Source organism: Hippopotamus amphibius, chromosome 11 (genome assembly GCF_030028045.1).
Source record: "Hippopotamus amphibius kiboko isolate mHipAmp2 chromosome 11, mHipAmp2.hap2, whole genome shotgun sequence".
Taxonomy (NCBI): Eukaryota; Metazoa; Chordata; class Mammalia; order Artiodactyla; family Hippopotamidae; genus Hippopotamus; species Hippopotamus amphibius.
Window position 1 is genome coordinate 74,447,849 of NC_080196.1, and position 20,291 is coordinate 74,468,139.

The 20,291-nt window shown below is 43.8% G+C and overlaps 1 protein-coding gene and 1 long non-coding RNA gene across 2 annotated transcripts in view; both read left to right on the forward strand.

Moving 5' to 3' along the window:
• The window catches only part of LOC130831494 (uncharacterized), a 70,084-nt gene that overhangs the window by 6,649 nt on the left and 43,144 nt on the right, over positions 1 to 20,291 (forward strand). The gene's annotated exons all lie outside the window — the stretch shown is intronic.
• Positions 7,036 to 8,668, forward strand: LOC130831493 (60S ribosomal protein L17-like). Its single transcript, XM_057699699.1, has one exon. The coding sequence runs from the start codon at positions 7,879 to 7,881 to the stop codon at positions 8,341 to 8,343; it is 465 nt and encodes a 154-aa protein (XP_057555682.1). The 5' UTR covers positions 7,036 to 7,878; the 3' UTR covers positions 8,344 to 8,668.

The following is a 20,291-nucleotide window of genomic DNA, read 5'->3' on the forward strand; positions in this document are numbered from 1 at the left end:
TCCGCCAGAGGGGTGCAACCAGTGAGCCCAGGTTTGTGTTTTCAGGTTCCCAGTTCTCCCATTAACCTGTGACCACTGGGCCTTGGCGTCTTCATCTCAAGACTGGAGCAAATCCTGTCCACCTCGCACAGTTATTGTGTAGATGAGAACCAAGGTGTGTGTAGAACACCTCCCAGTGTCTAACACAGAGTGGGTGCTTGTGAATGGTGGTGATACCAGTATATAAGGAACCCCAGAGAAGCATGCCGAACAGGTGAGCAGCGGATGTCCCGTCTCACTGCCCAAGACATTAACTGCCCTGGAAGAAACCTGGCATCAGAACTGTGTTAAGAAAACACATTTCAGGTGCTTCCCTGAGGTGAACTCAGTCTTCCAAAAGGGGATTGTTCACATCCATAATGCCACCCAAAATCCAACTGCAGAGTTTTTATGATATTGGCATTTTAAAGAAAATCAATGAATTGTCTTCATTGTATTACTTTTATACTTGAATGATAGCAAACCCTTGATTTTATTTTCTTTGAAATTAACCAAGTTTTATTTCTTTTGAAGTTATACTGATACGCATGAGGAAGCATCTCATGTACAAAGAAGAAAGCATTTCATATGTGATTACAGCTCCTGAACATGCAAATTACATACGGCACTGGCTTCCAGACGAAGGCTCCTCTAGGCTGTGCACAGATCAACAGGCCTAGAAGGCTCTATCTCCCAGTATAAAAAAACATTATTTTATAGCTTTCAGGTCACTCTCACATCAGAGTGGGATGAATGTGGCCAGATTCTGGGGGAAATATCACCGCTTTGCGTGCCACTGGGAAGTTCAGCTGAGCTAATTGGTGGTCTGTGGTAACCTTCACTGATAGATGGGCAAACTACATGAAGAGACAGCTCAGAAAACTGAATGCAAATGTCTACCAATCACTTGAAAGAGGGAGAAATAAGAGTGATGGACACTCTTATATACTGGTGTAGATTGGAACAACCTTTTTAGAAAGTCATTTGGCAAATGTATCAAGAGCCTTAAAAAGTTCATACTTTAGAGCATGGGCTTGGGAGTCACACTGGTCGGGTTAAATTTTGGCCCTACTCTCATGGTTTTGAGCATGTTGAGCACACTACCCTTTGTTTCCTCATCAGTGAAATGGGAATGATAATATCTACCTTTTATAGCATTGTTATGAGAATTCAGTACAGTAACATTGCAGCTAATGCTTGGTACATGGTAAACACTCATGAAACGTAGTTACTGCAGTAATCCTAAGGGGCTATTGAGAAACAAGGTCAAACATTTATGCACAAAAATGTTCATCGTAGCACTGTTTAAAATAAACTCAAAAAAAGAAAGACTAAATGTGGAGCAATGGAGAAACCAAGTAAATTATGGTTTGCTCAAACAATGGAATATTGTGCTTCTGTTTTTTTAAAAATTATGTTTACCGAGCTTCCTTAATGACATGAAAAATGTTTTTTGACATAATGCTAACCAAATAGAATAGAAACTAGATAGATCACAATATCTCAACTTTGTGAAAAAAACGAATGGACTTCTTTTAAATACTAATATGTGCCTAAAGGGTACATGTGACCAGAAGGTTAAATCACTGGCTAGGATAGTAGGATTATGGTGATTTTTATTTGCTTCTTTTTGTTTATGCAAGTAGAAGTAAGTGTGTAGTCATTATAGAAACTGCTTCCCAATTAATACTTTTTAAAAAAATATTTATTTATTTGGCTGCTCCAGGTCTTAGTTGCAGCATGCGGGATCTTTTTTTTTCCAGTTGATCGCCTGCAGGATTTTCAACAAGGCATGCAGGATCATTTTAGTTGCAGCATGCAGGATCTAGCTCCCTGCCCAGGGATGGAACCTGGGCCCCCTGCATTGGAAGCATGGAGTCTTAACTACTGGACCACCAGGGAAGTCCCCCAATTAATACTTTTTAAAATATTTTTTAAATGCATAGAAATAAAGCTTGGAAGAAAACATGTCCAAATGTTAAATGGTGGAATTACTGGGGAACTTTCTTCAATTTCTTTAGGGATATTAGGAAGCAACTAGCTTTCTCTGCCACAGATGTGTAGGAAGTGGTTAGGCAGAGAGAAGGAAATGCCTTTTAGTAAGAAAACCAAGTATGAATGAAAGTGCAAAGACGGGGATAAGAAAGGAAAGGACTTTTTGGAAAGTGGCTGGCAATGAATAGACCTCCCGGAAGAGCGACAGTAAAAGGACTGTAGCAGTGAATAATGGGAAATAACACCAAAAACAGTATTTAGGGCCAGATCATGAGAGCCCTGAATCTGAAGGAAGGAATTTGAACCTTTGTACTAGAGAATCATAGGGGATTTTTATTTTTTCTTTCTTTCTTTTTTTTTTTTAAGTTTCATCTGTTTTTGTTTTTGTTTTTTGGCTGCTCCGTGCAGCCTGCGGGATCTCAGTTCCCAGACCAGGGATCACACCCGTGCCCCCTGCAGTGGAAGCACAGGGTCTTCATCACTGAAACACCAGGGAAGTCCTCATAGGTGATTTTTAAACAAGAAGTGACACGTGTGTTGAAAGCCAAACCAAAGGAGTATTACTTTGGCAAATGTGGGGTTGAACAGAGAGTCTTAAGAGCAGAGAAGGTTTTTCTTCATTCTTCCATTTATGTGGTATATTTATTTGCCTGCATTGAGCTCCTCCTTTATGCCATGCTCTCTGCAGGACACCCAGTAAGGCAAGGTCCCAGGCTTCAAAGAGTTAATAGTCTGCTGTGAAAACTGAAGAAAGAGCAAAGGAAACAAGGCTGAGTCCCCTTTTATGTGCAAGCCCTGAAATGGTCATTTCCATCTGCTGCTTTGACTGAACTCTCACCAAAGCCCTGCTATGTTTCCTATCTGACATATAAGAAACAGGCTGAAAAAGTTAAGCAAGGCATCGTGCTTCTGGTGACACAGCTGATCCCTGGACAATTCCTTCTGTAACATCTTAGGGTGGAGGTCTGTGTCACAGGGAGCGGCCGAATCCCGGGGTCAGAGAGGCCCCACAGAGAAGGTGATGTTTGAACTTGGACTCTAGTGCACACGTGAGATGGGGCGTTTCAGGCCATGCAAAGGCACAGGGACAATAACGTGAGGACTCTATTACAACCCTTTGGGCCCGAGGCAGTAACACTTGGAATTGGCAGTGAGAATGGAAAAGAAGGGTCAAGGGTAAGAGGCAGTGAGGAGAAACTGGCTTCCAGGTTTCCTACCTGGGGGGCAGCTGTAATTCCTGAAAGAACAAACAGTACCCTGGGGAGGGAGAAACAGATGAGAGGGTCAGACGCTGGCTATGTTCTGACATGAGTTCCTGGTCTATACCATCACACAGGGGCCCAGGAGAAAGTAAGAAGGTCTCATTTTTCTAAATCTCGACTTAAGTCAGATGGGAAGAGAAGTAGACTCTGTGTTTGTACTGTCACAACCCCCCAGTTTGGTTACAGAAGGGCTCACATGGTGCATGGCCGAGGACACTGGTCTCTGGAGCCCCTACGCTGGCCATCATCACACATCCCATTTGCCCTTTGAGACACAACTCAGAGATGACACAGCATCCTGTCCGCCTTTTGTGATGTACCTGAGAGAAGGTGTTGGAAACAAACCATTCTGGGTCTGGACTCATTCCAGCCATTTCTAGGATCCCTTTGATCACAGGTGACAGAAACCCAGGTGAAAGCAGCTTAAGGAGAATCTGTCTAAAGATATAAGAGGGTCTCAGGAATACAGAAACAGGAATACAGCTGGAGCCCAGACATGCAGAAAACCAGGGATGAGGGCCTGCCTGTCCTTGCCCCCTAACCTTCTCCAGTGCCTGGTTCCGACTCCATCGTCTCCCTCCACAGACTCTGTTCCTCTAGTCCACTGGGCAAGAAATGTGGCCTCTGGCAGTTTACAACCTTTATAACCTGCAGAGCCTGGACCCTCAGGTTTCCATGTCAAATTTTCAAACAAAGACTGATGGACAGAGCTTGTGTGGAGCCGGCCCTGGACCTCTCACCTTGATAACAGGCATTCCCTCCTGGAGGCAGGTGGGTGGTGCAGGGGTGGGCAGTTCCCAGAAGAAGGGACGTGCAGGGCAGAGAAAACAGTAAGGTCTAGCCGACTGGGTACTTTCTCAGCTTCTCTAGGTGTAACTTCCTTGCTTGCAAAATGGAGCTACACTCTCTACCTTGGAGGTTACTATTGTGAAGAGTAAAGAAGATAAAAAGACTTCCCACCAAGTGCTCCTAAAGACAAGAAAGTGGAGAATGGGACTTCCCTGGCAGTCCAGTGGTTAAGACTCCATGCTTCCACTGCAGGGGATGCAGGTTCAATCCCTGGTCAGGGAACTAAGATTCCACATGACAGGCAGTGCAGCCAAAAAATTTAAATAAATAAATAAATAAATAAGAAAAGAGGAGATTGACAGCCTGAGGGGTCTGTTGGTGAAGCAGGACATTTATTTGAGGGCTTTTTAGCATAAAAATGTGTGAACTATGGGAATTTAGCATATGATAAAATTGACATCTCAAATTAGTAAAGATAAATTATTTAGTTAGTGATGTCGGGTTTGACTGGGTTGCCATATGGAGGAAAAAAGAAAAAGAGATCCCTCACAGTTTACACCAGGTTAAATTCCCAATAGAAGAAAGATTTACATGAAAAAAAAATGAAATTATAAAAGCAGTTAGGAAAACTGTTTAAAGACCTTAGCAAAAGAGCTCAGAACATGTCCTCATGGTTTGCCTTGTTCAGCACTGCAGCTCCAGTCCCTAAAGCAGTGCTTGGCACAGAGTCAGAACTTCATAAATTTTTCATGGAAAGAATTAATGAGAGAATATTTTTTTAAATCACCTCAGATAGGGGAGAAGCTTTTCTAAATATGACATAAAACCCGGGAGTTATAAAAGAAAGGTAAACTTAGCTACTATATATATGTATAAAACAAATGAGGTGAGGAGGGTGAGGTGAGGGAACCAAACTGATCAAAAGACAAACATACCAGAGGGAAACATTTGCAATTCACATCGCAAAAGGGACCCTTCCTTAATATTTAAAGAAATCCTAAATATTGATAAGGAAAAAAGCCAGCAATCCAGTAGAAACGTGGACAAATGATATGAAGAAACAGTTCCCAGAATGAGAAATACAAATGGGTCTTGAACATTAAAAAAAAAAAAAAAGATACTCAACCTCCTTCAGAATTTAGAAAAAGCAAATAAGAACTCTAATGAGGTACGAGGTTTCACCTATCAGATTGGCCAAGGTCAGAAAGTTTGAGAACACGTTGTTGTCTGTTGTGCGTTGGCTAAGGGATCAGGAAATAGATACTCTGATGTCGTATAGATTGGGAGCACTCTTCAGAGGGCGAGTGGACCGTGTGCTGTGCCCCGTGACCTACTTCCAGAAATCTGTCCTGCAGATATACTAACACATGTACAAATGAAGAATATTCAGGGTTGTATTTGCTGTAGTGTTGTTTGCAGTAGGAAAATCCTGGAAATAACCATCACAGGGCTGGTTAACAAATGTGGGCATATCCATGCAGTGAAAAATTGTGCAGCGGTTAAGAGAATGAAATAAGTCTTTATGATTTATGAAAAGGTCTCCAAGAGGTAGTGTTATCTGAGAAAAGCAAGCTGCCGGGGCAATGTATATTTTTTTCTTTTTTTTAAGATTTTTTTTTAATGTGGACCATTTTTAAAGTCTTTGTTGAATATGTTACAATATTGCTTCTGTTTTCTGTTTTGGTTTTTTGGCTGCAAGGCATGTGGGATCTTAGCTCCCCAACCAGGGATCAAACCCGCACCTCCTGCATTGGAAGGTGAAGTCTTAGCCACTGGACCACCAGGGAAGTCCCGGCAGTGTGTATGCTCATTTTTATGCTCATTATACTAAATAACAACAACAACCCACATACGTTGGTACTTGTACTGTGTATAGATGATTTCTTGGAGGATTCCCACGAATCTGGGCTCAGTGGTTGCCTCCTGGGAGTGAAGCCAGGTGGTTGGAGCACAGAGGGGTACATTTTCAATTCTGAACTTTTTTATACTTTCCAAATTTTGCTTCACGCACATGCATTACCACCTCAGATAATAAATTGAGAACGTGTGTTAATTAAGCATTCGGCTCCATAATGTTTTATATCCACGATTGATTAATGTAAAAATAATGTTTTTAATTACTTACCTCACATTAATTAACTCTCCCTCCCAAATCTTTGAGTGAAATTAAAATTCTAGAAAGATGCAGCACGTTTTCCTGGGACTTTGTCTGCTGGGCACACCAGCAAGTGGCCCCTTTCTGAAGAGAACGGAACTTTGCAGAGGGTTTGGCACATCAAGTAGCTGCCCTACAAATGTGCGTTCCTGTCTGTGACAGAGCAGAACTGTTCTGGGAGACGGGCTGGAGGGAACCTCCGCTCCCCTGGCAAGGACAAGAGGCTGCTGAGTGTCTTGTGCCCTGAGCAAGGCCTTGGGACACCCGGAAATCCAGGGTCCTATAGGGTCCACATTCTTCAGCCTAGGCCAGTCCCTGGCACGTAGTAAACACTCAAAAAAATATGTTTCTGGAGTGAATGAACATACCAAGAGTTACGGGAATCTCCCCTGAGGGAGTGACGAACGCTGTTGGGAAGTTTTGGGGGAGTCCCATAAATAGATGACATTTAACCTGGGCCTGTAGTATTTTAATTTTTTTGGCCACACCATGGGGCATGTGGGATCCTAGTTCCCAGATCAGGGATCAAACCCGAAAACCCTGTGTTGGAAGCACGGAGTCTTAACCACTGGACCATCAGGGAAGGCCCTACCCTGAGGCTTTAAGAAGGAATCCCTCACCTGGAGGACAAGGGGGATAAAGCAGGATTTAAGGCAGAGAGAACAGCTTACTTCTGGGCATAAGAGTGGAAGGAGAGGAGCTCACAGAACACCTATCCGCCCTGCTTGGAGCAGCCATCAGATGTGGTCAGTTACCTCGGGGGCATTGCATGAGTTGGTGGCTATTTGACAATGTGAATTTGTAAAGGTCCAGAAGCTGACAGGAAAGAGAATAACCAGATCCCATTCACTTGAACCCAGAGGAGGCTTTGGGAAGGGAAGACCTCAGGTGGACACCTTCCCTTCCCCACGCCCCCCAAGACTGACTGTGTGGTGTGGACAGAGCCGTGCTCTCAGCCTATCAGATGCAGTGCCTCCTTCTTAAACTGCTCCCTTTAGTATATTATCGCCAAGTGAGAGCCACAGATAATAGGGGGCCACCATTGCTTATCCAGAATCCAAAAGGCTTCAAAAATCCTAAACTGGTTTTTAAAACTTTGTCAGCAAAACCCACCCTGAGCTGATCTGAATTACATAGATGTAATTCATTGCACTCTTTGTGTCTGTATATACGTTTTGCTGTAGAAGTATGTGTGATTGATTATAGGATGCTGTTCTAGGTCCCGCCGAGGGCTTCTATAACATACTGTAGGCGCAGCATACTACTTTTAGTACTTAAAATCTGGAAAATTCTGAATTCTGAGACACATCTGGCCCCCAGGAGTTTTGCGTGAGGATTTGTGGTCTAACATAATCGACCAACGCACATAATGTTTAAAAATAAAAGTGATATAATGCCGTCGGTGTAAAAGAAGAAATAAAATGCTAGAAATGTATAAAAATAGAATATGTATTTCAACACGTAAATGCCGGGATTATACCAGAAGACTGGGGGAAGAGTGGTGGACATAGACCCCTCTTGTGGGGTGCGAGTTGCCCCTAACGTGGGACTTTTGAATGTGGCAATTCAAATGAAACTGATAAATTTGTGTATATTTTTTTTGTGACTCAAATGCTAGGAGTTCTTTTCCAGTAAGGGGGTCTGAGGTGATCTCTAAAGATGGTTTGCTATTCGCTTGACCCAGAAAACCCCACAAAATCATGCAAATCAAGAGATTCAAATCTTCAGGTTCACTTTACGAACACTCATGAAACTGCCCAGGCCATTAAGGATACTCATATCCAAAAAGCCACCAAGTATCTGAAGGATGTCACTTTACAGAAGCAATGTGTGCCACTCCGTTGTTACAGTGGTGGAGTTGGTAGGTGTGCCCAAGCCAAACAGCAGGGCTGGACGCAGGGTCGGTGGCACAAAAAGAGTTCTGAATTTTCACTGCATATGCTCAAAAATGCAGAGAGTGATGCTGAACTTAAGGGCTTAGACGTAGATTCTCTGGTCATTGAGCACATCCAGGTAAACAAAGCCCCCAGGATGCCGTACAGGACTTACAGAGCTCATGGTTGGATCAACCCATACATGAGCTCTCCCTGCCACACTGAGATGATCCTTACTGTAAAAGAATAGATTGTCCCTAAACCAGAAGAGGAGACTGCACAGAAGAAAAAGATATCCCAGAAGAAACTGAAGAAACAAAACTCATGGCCCGGGAATAAATGCCACAAAAAAATAAATGCAAATAAAAGTAAAAGCAAAAACAAAAAAAACAAAAAACAAAACAAAACTAGGAGTGGCATTGCCATGAGTTTCCAGAATGGTGAACAACTCTCAGTAAAGTTCCAATATAAAGAAAAATACAGTCTCCCTCAATTTACTCAATAGTTGCATTCCTGGAAAATCTGGTGCAAATAAAAACCATGCAAAATTACTTTGTGTTCATTTGTAAAACGTAATTAGGTTTTAGGCCCAGATGATTATAATGAGGTTTTTTGCTTACAAGATATGTTTTAATGAGACGTTTGGAAGTGACTCAGGATGCAGGACAATTCTTTGTTGTGGGCGCCTGCCTCACACATGGGAGGGCGCCTCCCCTCCCTGGCTCCACATGTTAAATGTCAGTAGTGTCCCCCAGACAGATCATCATGACAACCAGAAATGCTCCTCACATTTCCAAAACCCTTAGGGTAGTAACCTCAGGAGGGAACACCGTTCACGCCCAGCCGCCCTCGGAACCACCGAGGGGAGAAGCCAGCAGGGGTTGGCAGGTGAGCGGGTGGAGTCCCAGGACACGCTCGGTCCAGCTGGGGAATCCCAAAGTCAAGTCTGGACTGAGCAGTTTGGATTTGAAGAATACCTTGTTTTTTCCAGAACCGAAGACTCAGGGAAACACACTGGCATTGAACACCTAAGTTCCTTATCAGGTGTGCCAGCGTGGAGCTGTGGATCTCCCAATTGGCTAACCTGTAGGAAGTTTTGGCCTCGGGCATCACTCACCCCTGTGATGTGGTGCCTTCTCCAGTGGGTGAGGGGCCACAGGGTACCTGGTTGATCCGCCCAGGCTGGGGCCTGTCAGGCAGCCCATGGCTAGGTGCCCTCCTTTAAGACTCATTCTCCAAGTCTCAGTGTATCTTAGTGGTTAGGAGTTCAGCACAGCAGCATATTCACAATAGCCAAAAGGTGGAGGCAACCTAAGTGTCCTTCCATGGGTGAATGGACCAGAAAAAAAATGTGGTACCTACATGTAATGGAATATTATTCAGCCTTAGAAAGAAAGGAAATTCTGGCACATGCTATAACACGGATGAACCTTGAAGACATCATGCTAAGTGAGATAAGCCAATCACAAAAAGACACATACTGATTCCACTCTCTAGAGCAGTCACATTCAGAGTGACCGTGGAATAGTGGTTGCCGGGGGATGGGGAGGAGTTATTGTTGAATGGGGACAGAGTTTCAGTTTTGTGAGATGAAGAGTTCTAGAGATGGATGGTGGTGATGGCTGCACAGCAGTGTGAATGTACTTAATGCCACTGTACTGCACACTTAAAAATGGTTAAGATGGTAGATTTTATGTTATGTGTATTTTAGCACAAATAAAGTTTTAAAAACAAAGCAAAGGCGCTAATGGAGACTAGGAGTCAAATATGGGCTCTGCTATTTACCAGACTGTTGTGGATCTTGGCCAGGTTAACCTCTCTGGGTCTTAGTCTCCATATCTGTGAAACAGGGATAGTGATGTGCTCTCCTTGGGGATGAGGGTGCATTTCGAGGTTCACTCACGATCATGTGCGTAAGCCACGGGGCATGCTGTCCGCACTCAGGAAGTGTGGTTGTTATTATGCATGCAAATTTCACTTATTCACTGCTCCTGAAAGCAATCTTTTCCCCTCCGGCACTCCCATAGAGGCATCTGGGGCATTTGGCCTAAATGCAAGGTTAGAAGGACACTAACAAAGAAGAGTGACTGGGGACCCAGGGCGGTGTGTGTGTAAGCTTCCTGGATCTTCCTGCCTGGAGGTCAGCATTCTCCCCGCCCACAATGGAGCATCCTCAACTGTACTTTGGGCAATTTCGCTGTATCTAGAGAAAGCCCTTCTTAACTGACCCTCCCTCCAAGGGGGACACTTCTCCTTAAGTGTAAAACCTCCACTATTTCCATTTAGAGTCTCAGGGAGAGTTGATAATTGTTGTTGACAGGAACAAGTGTTCATTTTCTTTTTGTTTTGATTAAACAATAATTTGATTGGAAAATGCTTCTTGGTGCAGTAATTAATGACCGGCTGGAGCTGATAATGCCAGAGGTAAAGCAAAAGGCACTTAACCCAGCTAGTCATTAGCTACCAGGAAATGTTAGACCTGGAGGGTAATCCCTGCTGGTATAAACTCTGAAATTGGTAGGAAGAAAAAGGGAAAAAAAAAAAAAAAAGCCTAAGCAATGTCTTTTTATGCAATGAAAAGCTTAAAAATGGAGCGTTGTGTTGCCATAGACACCATTCCTGGCTCTGGGCTGTCCTCCACGCCTGCATCCAGCCACGTGGCAATTAGACACAGCTTTCAGCAGGGCAGCTGAGTCTCCCAAGTACCTATAATGAATATCTGCAGCTCCAGGCTCCTACGGAAATCCTCAAGCCTTCACTTGTCACCGTAATTTCCTTGGGAAGTGTTTCTAATTACACATTTCTTGCTGCCTGCTCCAGGTCAAGTCTTCTTGTATACAGTATATGAATTGCATAAAACCACAAAACAGGGAGGGGACCCTGGAGTGGTCCAAATTGCTATGTAGTTGTTTTTAACTTAGTAGTTAAGCATTACTGGGTGTAACAGGGCATCATTTGCGTGAACAAAAATAACGTTCAAGGAACAGCATGTGCCTGGTTCTTTGTAAAACTCTGTAGAGGTCAGACCCATTTCAGCAAGACATTTATAGAATAACAGAATTCCCAACTCCAACACATGCACTGTTTATTTTAACTATTCTAGCAAGGTCTTTGTCAAGAGGAAATTAATTCTTTTGTATTGTCTCCTGGGACCTGCTTGCCATTTAGGGAACTTCTGGCAGTTTAGTTTCCCGGAGATGGACTCTTAGTTTAGGTAATTCTCCAAGATGTAAGACAGCCTTCACCCACTCTTCTTAGAGAAAACTGAAGTCAAGTTAAATCTCAATCCAGATGCTGCTTACTGTATGGATGTTAAATTTTCTTTGGAGTTGAGTAAATAGGAGGACACTGTAGCTCTTGAAGGAGAGGCAAAGATGGTTTTCTAAAAGGTTGGGTTTGCTTGGGCTGGGGGGTCCCCTCCTTATAAGAGGGTCTAAGTTCACCACCCTCTCTGCCTTGCCTTGTGTTAGGAAAGATGGAGCACCTGCCAGACCCAGGGGTACTGACTACCTGATCATCTTGGTGGCGCTGAGGAGTTGTGCTCAGCTGAGACCCCAGGCAGTGCCCACTTGGGGAGGGCTGGTTCTGGCCCTGGCTTGTCACTGATGCAAGAACATGTTCCAATCCTGTCCCCTAGGGAGTTTCAGCAGAAAGTGGCAGCCCCTGCAAGAAACGGCATTTGCTCCAGGCTTGCTGCTGCCCACTGGCTCCTCCTCCCAGTCTCTACATGCTGAGGCCTAGGGCTCAGTCCAGGACCTCTTCTCTCTGTCTACACTCAGTTCCTAAGTAATGTCATCCAGTTACAAGGCCCTAAATCAATACCATCTGTAGCAGATTGTGTTTTCAAGAGTTGGCCACAACAATATCTCCATCCCAGATGCTCTTCTGCAATGTGGTCTTCACACTTTTTCCATGGAGAGAAGGGATCTATACCCACCACCCTCCCCATCCCACCTCGAATCTTGGCAGGCGCTTAACTCTCTTGCAGCCCAGAGAATGAGGAGGAAGCGATGCTGCGTGACTTCCAAGGCTAAGTTAGGAAAGGCGATGCAGCTTCCACCTTGTTCACTGGTAGACTCACTTTTGGAGCCCTGAGCTGCCGTGTAAGTAGACCAACTACCCCAAGGCTGCCACGATATGAAGAAGGCCAAGCCACGTGAAGAAGCCACTCTGTGTATGCAGTTGACGCCCCTGCTGAGGTCCCAGTGAATAGCCAGCCTTAGCTGCCAGATTGGTGAGTGAAGACACTTTCAGGTGCTTCCAGCCCCAGTCATCATCTTGCTTCCAACCCTTGAGTCTTCCAAGCTCAGACCTAAAAATTGTGGAGTAGAAACTAAACATTCCTTCTAAACTGATACAGCCACCATGGAGAGTGGTATGGAGGTTCCTTGAAAAACTAAAAATAGAGTTACCATATGACCCAGCAATCCCACTCCTGGGCATATACCCAGAGAACACCATCATTCAAAAAGACACATGCACTCCGGTGTTCACTGTGGCACTATTTAGAATAGCCAGGACATGGAAGCAACTTAAATGTCCAACAACAGATGAATGGATAAAGATGTGATAACAGATATACAATGGAATATTACTCAGCCATAAAAAGGAACAAAACTGGGACATTTGTAGAGACATGGATGGACCTAGAGACTGTCATACAGAGTGAAGTAAGTCAGAGAAAAACAAATATGGTATAGTGACACACATATGCGGAATATAGAAAAATGATACAGATCAACTGGTTTGCAAGGCAGACATAGAGACACAGATGTAGAGAACAAACATGGACACCAAGTGGGAAAGCGGAGGTGGGGGTGGGGTGAACTGGGAGATTGGAATTGCCATATATACATTACTAATAAGAAAAAAATTATCAAATTGTACACTTTAAATACATGTGGTTTATTGTATGTCAATTATATCTCAATAAAAGTTCTTAAAAAAAAAAAAGAAACATCCCTGCTGTGCCCTGCCCTGAATTTCTAACCCACAAATCGATGGGTGAATGAAATAGATGTTTTAAGCTATGATTTGGGGTCATTTCTTATACAGCACTGGTATCTGGAACACCATCTATATGCCAGTGACTCCCAAGTTTATATCTCCAGCTTAGGCCTCTCTCTGAGCTCTATACTCACACATCCCACTGTTGATTTAGTTTTTCTACTTGGTTGTCAAACAGGCTTCTCACAGAACATGCCCCAGATCAAACTATTGATCTACCCTGCCCTGCAAAGCTGCCCTTCCCTCAGGTGTCCTCATCTCAATAAATGACACTCTCACTTCCCCAGAACCCAATTGCTCAGGCTAAAGTCCAGAAATAGTCGGTGACTCTTTACTTCCTCTCCCAGCTCCTGTCCAATCCATCAGCAAATCCCATCAGCTCGACTTTCAAAACATTTCCCCAATAGGATTACTTCTCACCTACTCTACTGATATAACCCAAACCCAGACCACATCATCTCCTGGGTTATTGCTATAGCCTCTTATCTGGTCTCCCTGCTTCCACTCCTGGCCTGTATTCCCCCCCACCCCCCCATCAAGCCTTGAGCAGCCACAATCAACATCTCAAGATGTAAATCACAGCAGGAGCCTCAGCGCCTCCTTGTTCGCTCATCTGGCTTTTGACCAGGAATGTAGCTGGGGCTGTTGCTCTCCCTGTGGCCTGGGCTTCCTCATAATGTGGTGGCTGGATTCAGAGAGCAAGTGTCCTGAGACGGAAGGAGAGCCAGCTAGGAGTGCATTTAGGACATAGCCTTGGGCGTCACACAGCAGCACTGCTGCCCTGTTCTATTGGTTGAAGCAGTTATGAAGGTCCACCCGAGTACATAGACAGGTAACACAGACTCCTTTCAGTGAAGCCTGTTAGGGTCACACTCTAAGAAGAGTATACGTAATGGGATATACATTGGTGCGGCCATCCGTGGGAATACACTCTCCACACTGTCCAAGAAGATTTAACTACATAAGAAAGAAAACTGTACAGCAAAAAATGCCATAAGCAAAATGTAAATGCAAAAGACAGTATATAAAGAAATAACTCTTTTCCCTAAGCCCATCACTGAGCCCCTCCTCTAGGCATTGTGCGTTGATTACAAGCATATTTGGCTGGTTAACAATTTTTTTAAATTGATTTATTTGTTTATTTTATTTATTTATTTTTTGCCACGCCACACAGCTTGTGGGATCTTAGTTCCCCAACCAGGGATTGAACCTGGACCCTTGGCAGTAAAAGCACAGAGTCCTGACCACTGGACCACCAGAAACTGGGTCTAATGTCCCTGTTTCCTCTTCTCTTTGAGGGCAGGAGGAAGGGCATGCTCTCTCCTTCATGTCGACCTATAAGGCTCGCTTTCAAATGCCACAGACCCTCCCTGACTCCCGTTGTGTGAACACTGAGTTTTCTCCCATCTCATAAGGTACTTATACTTTCTTCCTTGTATTATAGTTATTCATCTGTCTCTTTTAAGTCTTAGCTCTCTTTAATCTGTCAAGAATATACTGAACTATACATTTCTCAAGGGACAGGCACTTTTTTTGGATTCATTGCTGTTGCTTTTCTGCCCTGGTCTTTGCACTGTTTATGTGTGTTCATTATGCAATGTGTGCTGGTGGAATCACGAAGAGGCAGTTGTGTCCAGTGTCTGTCTCATCTAGATTTAAGAATCCTGGGATGTAGTAGGTGCTCGATTAAAACATGTTTTTCGTGAATGGATTGTGACCTACTAAGTACAGGACATTTAAGGGAGAAGTAACCATAAGAGCCAGTCCCGCCCTTCAGTTACTATTTATACTTTGCCCAGCAGTGAAAGAGCTATCACAAGGCAGTACGTGATTATGATTTGTTGACAAAAGTCTGGGGGACTCAGAGAAAGCTTTTCTAAGCCTATGTAGCCAAAGTCAGAACACATAAAGGAGAAGACATTGTTTCTATTGCATAGAAATGAAACACTTCTGTACATTAAAAAGAAATCATAAGTACAATTAAGGCAAATGGAAAGCCAGGAAAAACTTGTCAATATAATAACAAAGAGTTACTATCTGTAATATTTGAAGAGCTCTTCTATGTCAGTAAGGAAAAGACAAACATTTTTTAGTTAGGGAAAGGATATGAATACTCAAAACGAAAAGAAAAATATAAGTGGTTAATAAACAGAAGGAAAAAACCCTTCAACTTCATTAGCAATCATAAAAATTCATAGTAAAACCACACTGAAATAACATTTTTCTTTTATCAAATTGGCAAAGTATTTTTGTTAAGATAATCTGCAATGTTGGCAAGATTAGGAAGACTGAAAATTGATGTTTAAAATGGGCATGCTTTGTAACCTGACATTTCAACATCCCCAAATTTATGCCAAAGAATTTGTTGCTGAAGTTTGCCAAGATCTGTACACAAAGACAGTTCTGATTCTTTTTTTTGATAGTTCTGATTTTAATAGCAGAAAATTGGGATTAATGTCCAGCAATTGGGATGAAATTTGTTAAATAAATCATAGCGCCACCCTGTAATACAACGTTGTATAGCCATTTCAAGTGCTGATATGAAATAATATTTAATGAAGTGGGAGCATATTCATGTTATATTGTTAATTTAAAGATTCAATTTACCAAGCAAATATAGTCATTTTCTTTTTCATCTTATGTATGTAATACCTCCATAATCAAAAATATGCATAGAAGAAGCCTAGAAACATTTACATCAAAAATTCTAGGATCCTGTGACTTTACTTTTTCTCATCTCTTTTCTGTGCTTGTAAACTTTCTAGGGAATTCCCTGGTGGTCCAGTGGTTAGGACTCTGCTTCCATTGCAGGGGGCACAGGTTTGATACCTGGTCGGGAAACTAAGATCCCATAAGCCACACAAGCCGTGTGGTGCGACGAAGAAAACAAAAAACCAAAAAACTTTCTATACTAATGTTCTTTTCTAGTCAGAAAAAAATTCCATTATTTCTTTTAAGTGGTGTGGCAGTTGCCCCATGCAGTATGGGTGGAAATGCCAGTTCTGGCTATTTCCTTTGAAAATATCTCTGGGTGCCATGAGCACACATTTACAAGAGCCCATTCTGTCCTGAGAATAGAGTGAGGGTGGGAGGAATTCTGGTGAATGTTTGTACTTGCAGCTCGCCCTGGAGTAAATTTTTAAGACTGTAGGTGTAGGTGCTTTGCGCTCTGTAGAGCTGGCGAATACATGTCAGGTTTCCCGTCCTTCTGTCTCCATCATGTGGAAGGATCTGTGAGTGGAGGGCTTCATTAATCTAAATGCATCCCCAACTCCGCCAGGAGCATTTCAGTTTCATGGGCAAGTGGTTTGGTTTATTTGCTCCTGACAGAAATAAAGGGATGATAGTATTAGTTCTGCACACTGCACGTAGGGGTGGAGCTTAAGTGAATTACAACATTCTGCAGCAAAATAAAAATTAGATGGGTATGAGACGTTGGATAGTAAGAGGGAAGCAAAGTTACTGATTTTCTCCTTTATTTGGCTCTCAGTTTTACGAGGATACACAAAAATCACATAAAGAAATCTGATGGGAATAGTCTCTAAAACTAAAAAATAACATGACCACTGGTTCAGGCTTCATGAATTCCTCTGACTCTATTTCCAAATATAAGTCCTATATAAAACCAACCTATTTCACTTTGGGGACCACTAAAACAAGTGACTATTATAGGACATAAAAAAAAGGAGGAAGTTTTAAAAATATGTGTTTTCAGATGCTTGCATCAAATGTTAAAACCTATCGATTCACAGTGCAGAATACCACCTGCGCACAGGTACAAACGAAAAACATTTCCTTTGCTCCAAGTGATCTCGGGTCGCCTCGGCCCGCAGCAGCTTGAGGCGGGGTTTCAGCTCTCGGTCAGTGATTGAGGTCGGGTAGTGGTGGTGAGAACACTAGTCACTAGACCAGTGGTCAGTGACAAGGCCCTGGCCCTACGGCTTTACAGAAAAGAATTCCCACAAAGACAGAAAGTAGTGGAACAAGTAAAGTATTTATCAGGGAAAAAAAGGAGCAGAATACATGTGGATAGACACATGGGCACACTCAAAGAGAGTTGAGCCCTCGTGGCAGTTTAAATCACTGTTATGGGGCATTTCTTCCATGTTTCCTTTGACCAATCATTTTGATTTGCCTGGTTCAGAGTCCATATTTGGTGCATCGCAGAATTTTCCCATGTGTGCGCACATCTCTTAGCCAAGATGGATTCCACTGAAGAGGCCTATGGGTAGGTTTGGCCACTTGGCATCACTCCCCTTTTGACCTCCAAGGAGGCTTTCTGCGCATGTGTGGTCGGGGGAGGTCTGCTGACTTTGAGAATGAGGGATGTGTGGTCTCTTATCTTCTGTCTGGGCAGGGCCCAGCCTCCTCTCCCAATTGTCTTGTTATTCCTGTCTCAGAGTATCAGTCCACAGGGAACACACTCAGACCATTTGCCCCGGGGGCCCATCTGTCTCCTGCCTCACAAGGAATCTTTTTTCCATTTTATTATTGCTAGTCTAAAAGATCAGGAAATGTCTTAAATGCATGAGTGGTTTTGCTGACTTTTTATGAGGTTTCTTTTGAATTCAGGAAGCTTCGAATGAGCTCTGTACAGATGTTTCTAGAAGGTTTATGGCTTATCTCTGAGGTTCCCAGAGAGTGGTCAGCTCCATGTCACACCTCATGGGACCCATGGACCATGACAATGAAATCAAAGGAGGCTGTAATTCTCTCTCAACCTTCTTTGGGCTTGAAAACTGGAAACACCCCAGAAGACAATAAATTCAATGACACATCAGATTGGCGTCTTCCCTGTGCCAGCAGGCCACGCCCATGAGCTGTCATGGTGTGCCGTGTTACAAGACCTTGACCTGCTGGAGTTTACAGCTGGGGTCAGGATGGAGCCAGGGAGGGAACATTAATTTAATAGGCTCCTGGGTCTTTCCATTCTCATTTCACTCTGGGACAAGCCGAAGAAGGAAATGGTTTTCAACAACCTCTGTGATAAAACTATTTGCCTATTCAACTGAGTTTTCTCTAAAAAATGCTAAAGGACAATTTAATAATCACACAAAGTTCCCCAACTGTCTCTCTCTAAATATAGTTCACATACATGAACTATGAATCTCTCTCTCATCCTTTCCTCCACATTCTCCCCAATTTTCCTCCAGCCTGACCTACTTTGGCTCTTATCTTCTCTCCTTTTTTCTCATCCTTTTCCAATGGATTTTTCCTTCTTCTTCTAGCAACTGTCTGTTCTTTTCCATATAAATCAAATCAGCCCACCTTGGCCCTTCTCATTCCCTCCCCCGCCCCCCTCCCCCCCAACCCTAACACCACACACAAAGGCCCAGGAGCTACCAGGAAAGGTAGAATTCTCTTGATGGGTGTGATAACTCCAAGTATTAGATGTTAATCACTCACCAGACAGATGAGGAACCCAGACAAAGAGAAGGTAAGTAACTTAGTCAAGGCCACACAGTCCTCAAGCAGCAAGAACCAGTCTTCAGAATTCCTCATTCCAAAGCTTGGGCTGTTTCCAAAGTACAAGGGGAGGCCCCTCAGGAAAAGGGCTCTGGGTGGATGAGGCACAGAATTAAGTCACACGTTCTCACAGCCACCTTCTCTCAGCGGCACAGGGCGGCTTCCATGCCCAGGACAGGAAATAGCCCTTCTCCCAGGAAGCTCCCTGTGGTGTGTGTCTCAGGCGACACACACACTGTGGGAAAAAAAAGCATTCTTGTTCTCAGAGGCCTGTATCTGCCCAGGGCCAGGGGGCCCCGCACACTGTTTTCCCATGAATGGCGCCCCCTGGAGTTGTGTGAGGGCTTGGCCTGGCAGCCCAGTTGCTTTATTTCTCATGGTGCTTTTTTTGGAGGTCTTGAAGGGAAGGACTGTGACATCTGTTCTTGGAGTGTTTCCGGCCCTGCTGAGGTTCAAAGCCCATGTCCGTTCCAGGGTCTTTCACTTCTGGTTCCTCCCAGTTCTCACTGATACTTCAGGTGGGGACCCCTGACCTAAGCTTAAAACTCACGTTGTCTTAAGAACCTAGAAGAGGCAACTCTTCAGGTTGTTGGAAGTATTTCAAAGGCTCTGAGAAAAAAGGTATCTCAAAATGCATGTGTAAATATTTGACCAGATTCTCTAGATGTTACTGTCATATAAAATTCAGAAGTAACCACTTTTAGGTGAGAATCTATATGTCATTTTGGTGAATGTGGGGGTGGGTGAGGGGAAGAGGAGGAAGGGAGGAGTCTTCAAGGTTTCTGTAGAAATAATTTGAGGGTAGGGGCGTCTTCTCCCACTTCGTCCCTCTTACTAGGTCTCCCAACTTTGCTGGGCCTATCAGAGTCGGAACTCCACTTTCCCAGGGCCGCAGGGCCACAGCAGTTTCCTAGCTGAACCTCCTGGGAGCTGGTGACCAATGGGAAGACCAGTGACAGTGAGAAAAGCAGTCTTGATCTGTGGGCCAAGGGTGGCTTTAAATGAGAAAATTCCATGCACTCGGGGTGTGAATAAACCTGTGCATCCTATCCCATTTTTAGCATCCATTTTTGATCTGCTTTTAGCATGGTGACCAATCCACAGTCGGTTCACAAGAGCCAGAAGGGAAGGGAAGCTGAAGGAGGCTTCTAGAAAGCAATGCCACCTAAAACAAAACCATTTCTCATGGCTGGCTTTCACCTGTCAGCAGGCTTTCCAAGTGAGAGTAGGGGTATTGAAGCAAAAAGAAGCGAGTTATGGGCTTTGTTCCTCTCCATACTGAACCAATACAAGTAACAAACCTAGTGAGATTACAATAAGAAATACACACTTGGTCCTCCTCACCAGTTCCTGACACAGAGCTCCTAAATCCCTTGGAATTCCCTGGATGATAGGAACTCCTCTGTTCTAATTAGGTTTCTCTTGGCTGGCCCCTAGATAGCTTCAGGATGGGGCTAGTCTCCAGAGAGGCCAAGCCATGATTAGAGGCGGGGACTTGTGCGGAAAAAGGAGGGGTCAGAGACAGCGTTCAACCACCAATGGTCAATGACTTAATCGATCCCACCTACGCAAAGAAACCTCCGTAAAAAGCCCTAAACAAGGCAGCAGACCCAGAGAAGGCATGGAAACGGTGCGTCCCTCCCCTGTACCTCGCCCTGTGCATCTCTTCCATTGGCTGTTCCTCAGTTGAATTCTTTATAATACATCAGAAATAGTAAAGGTTAC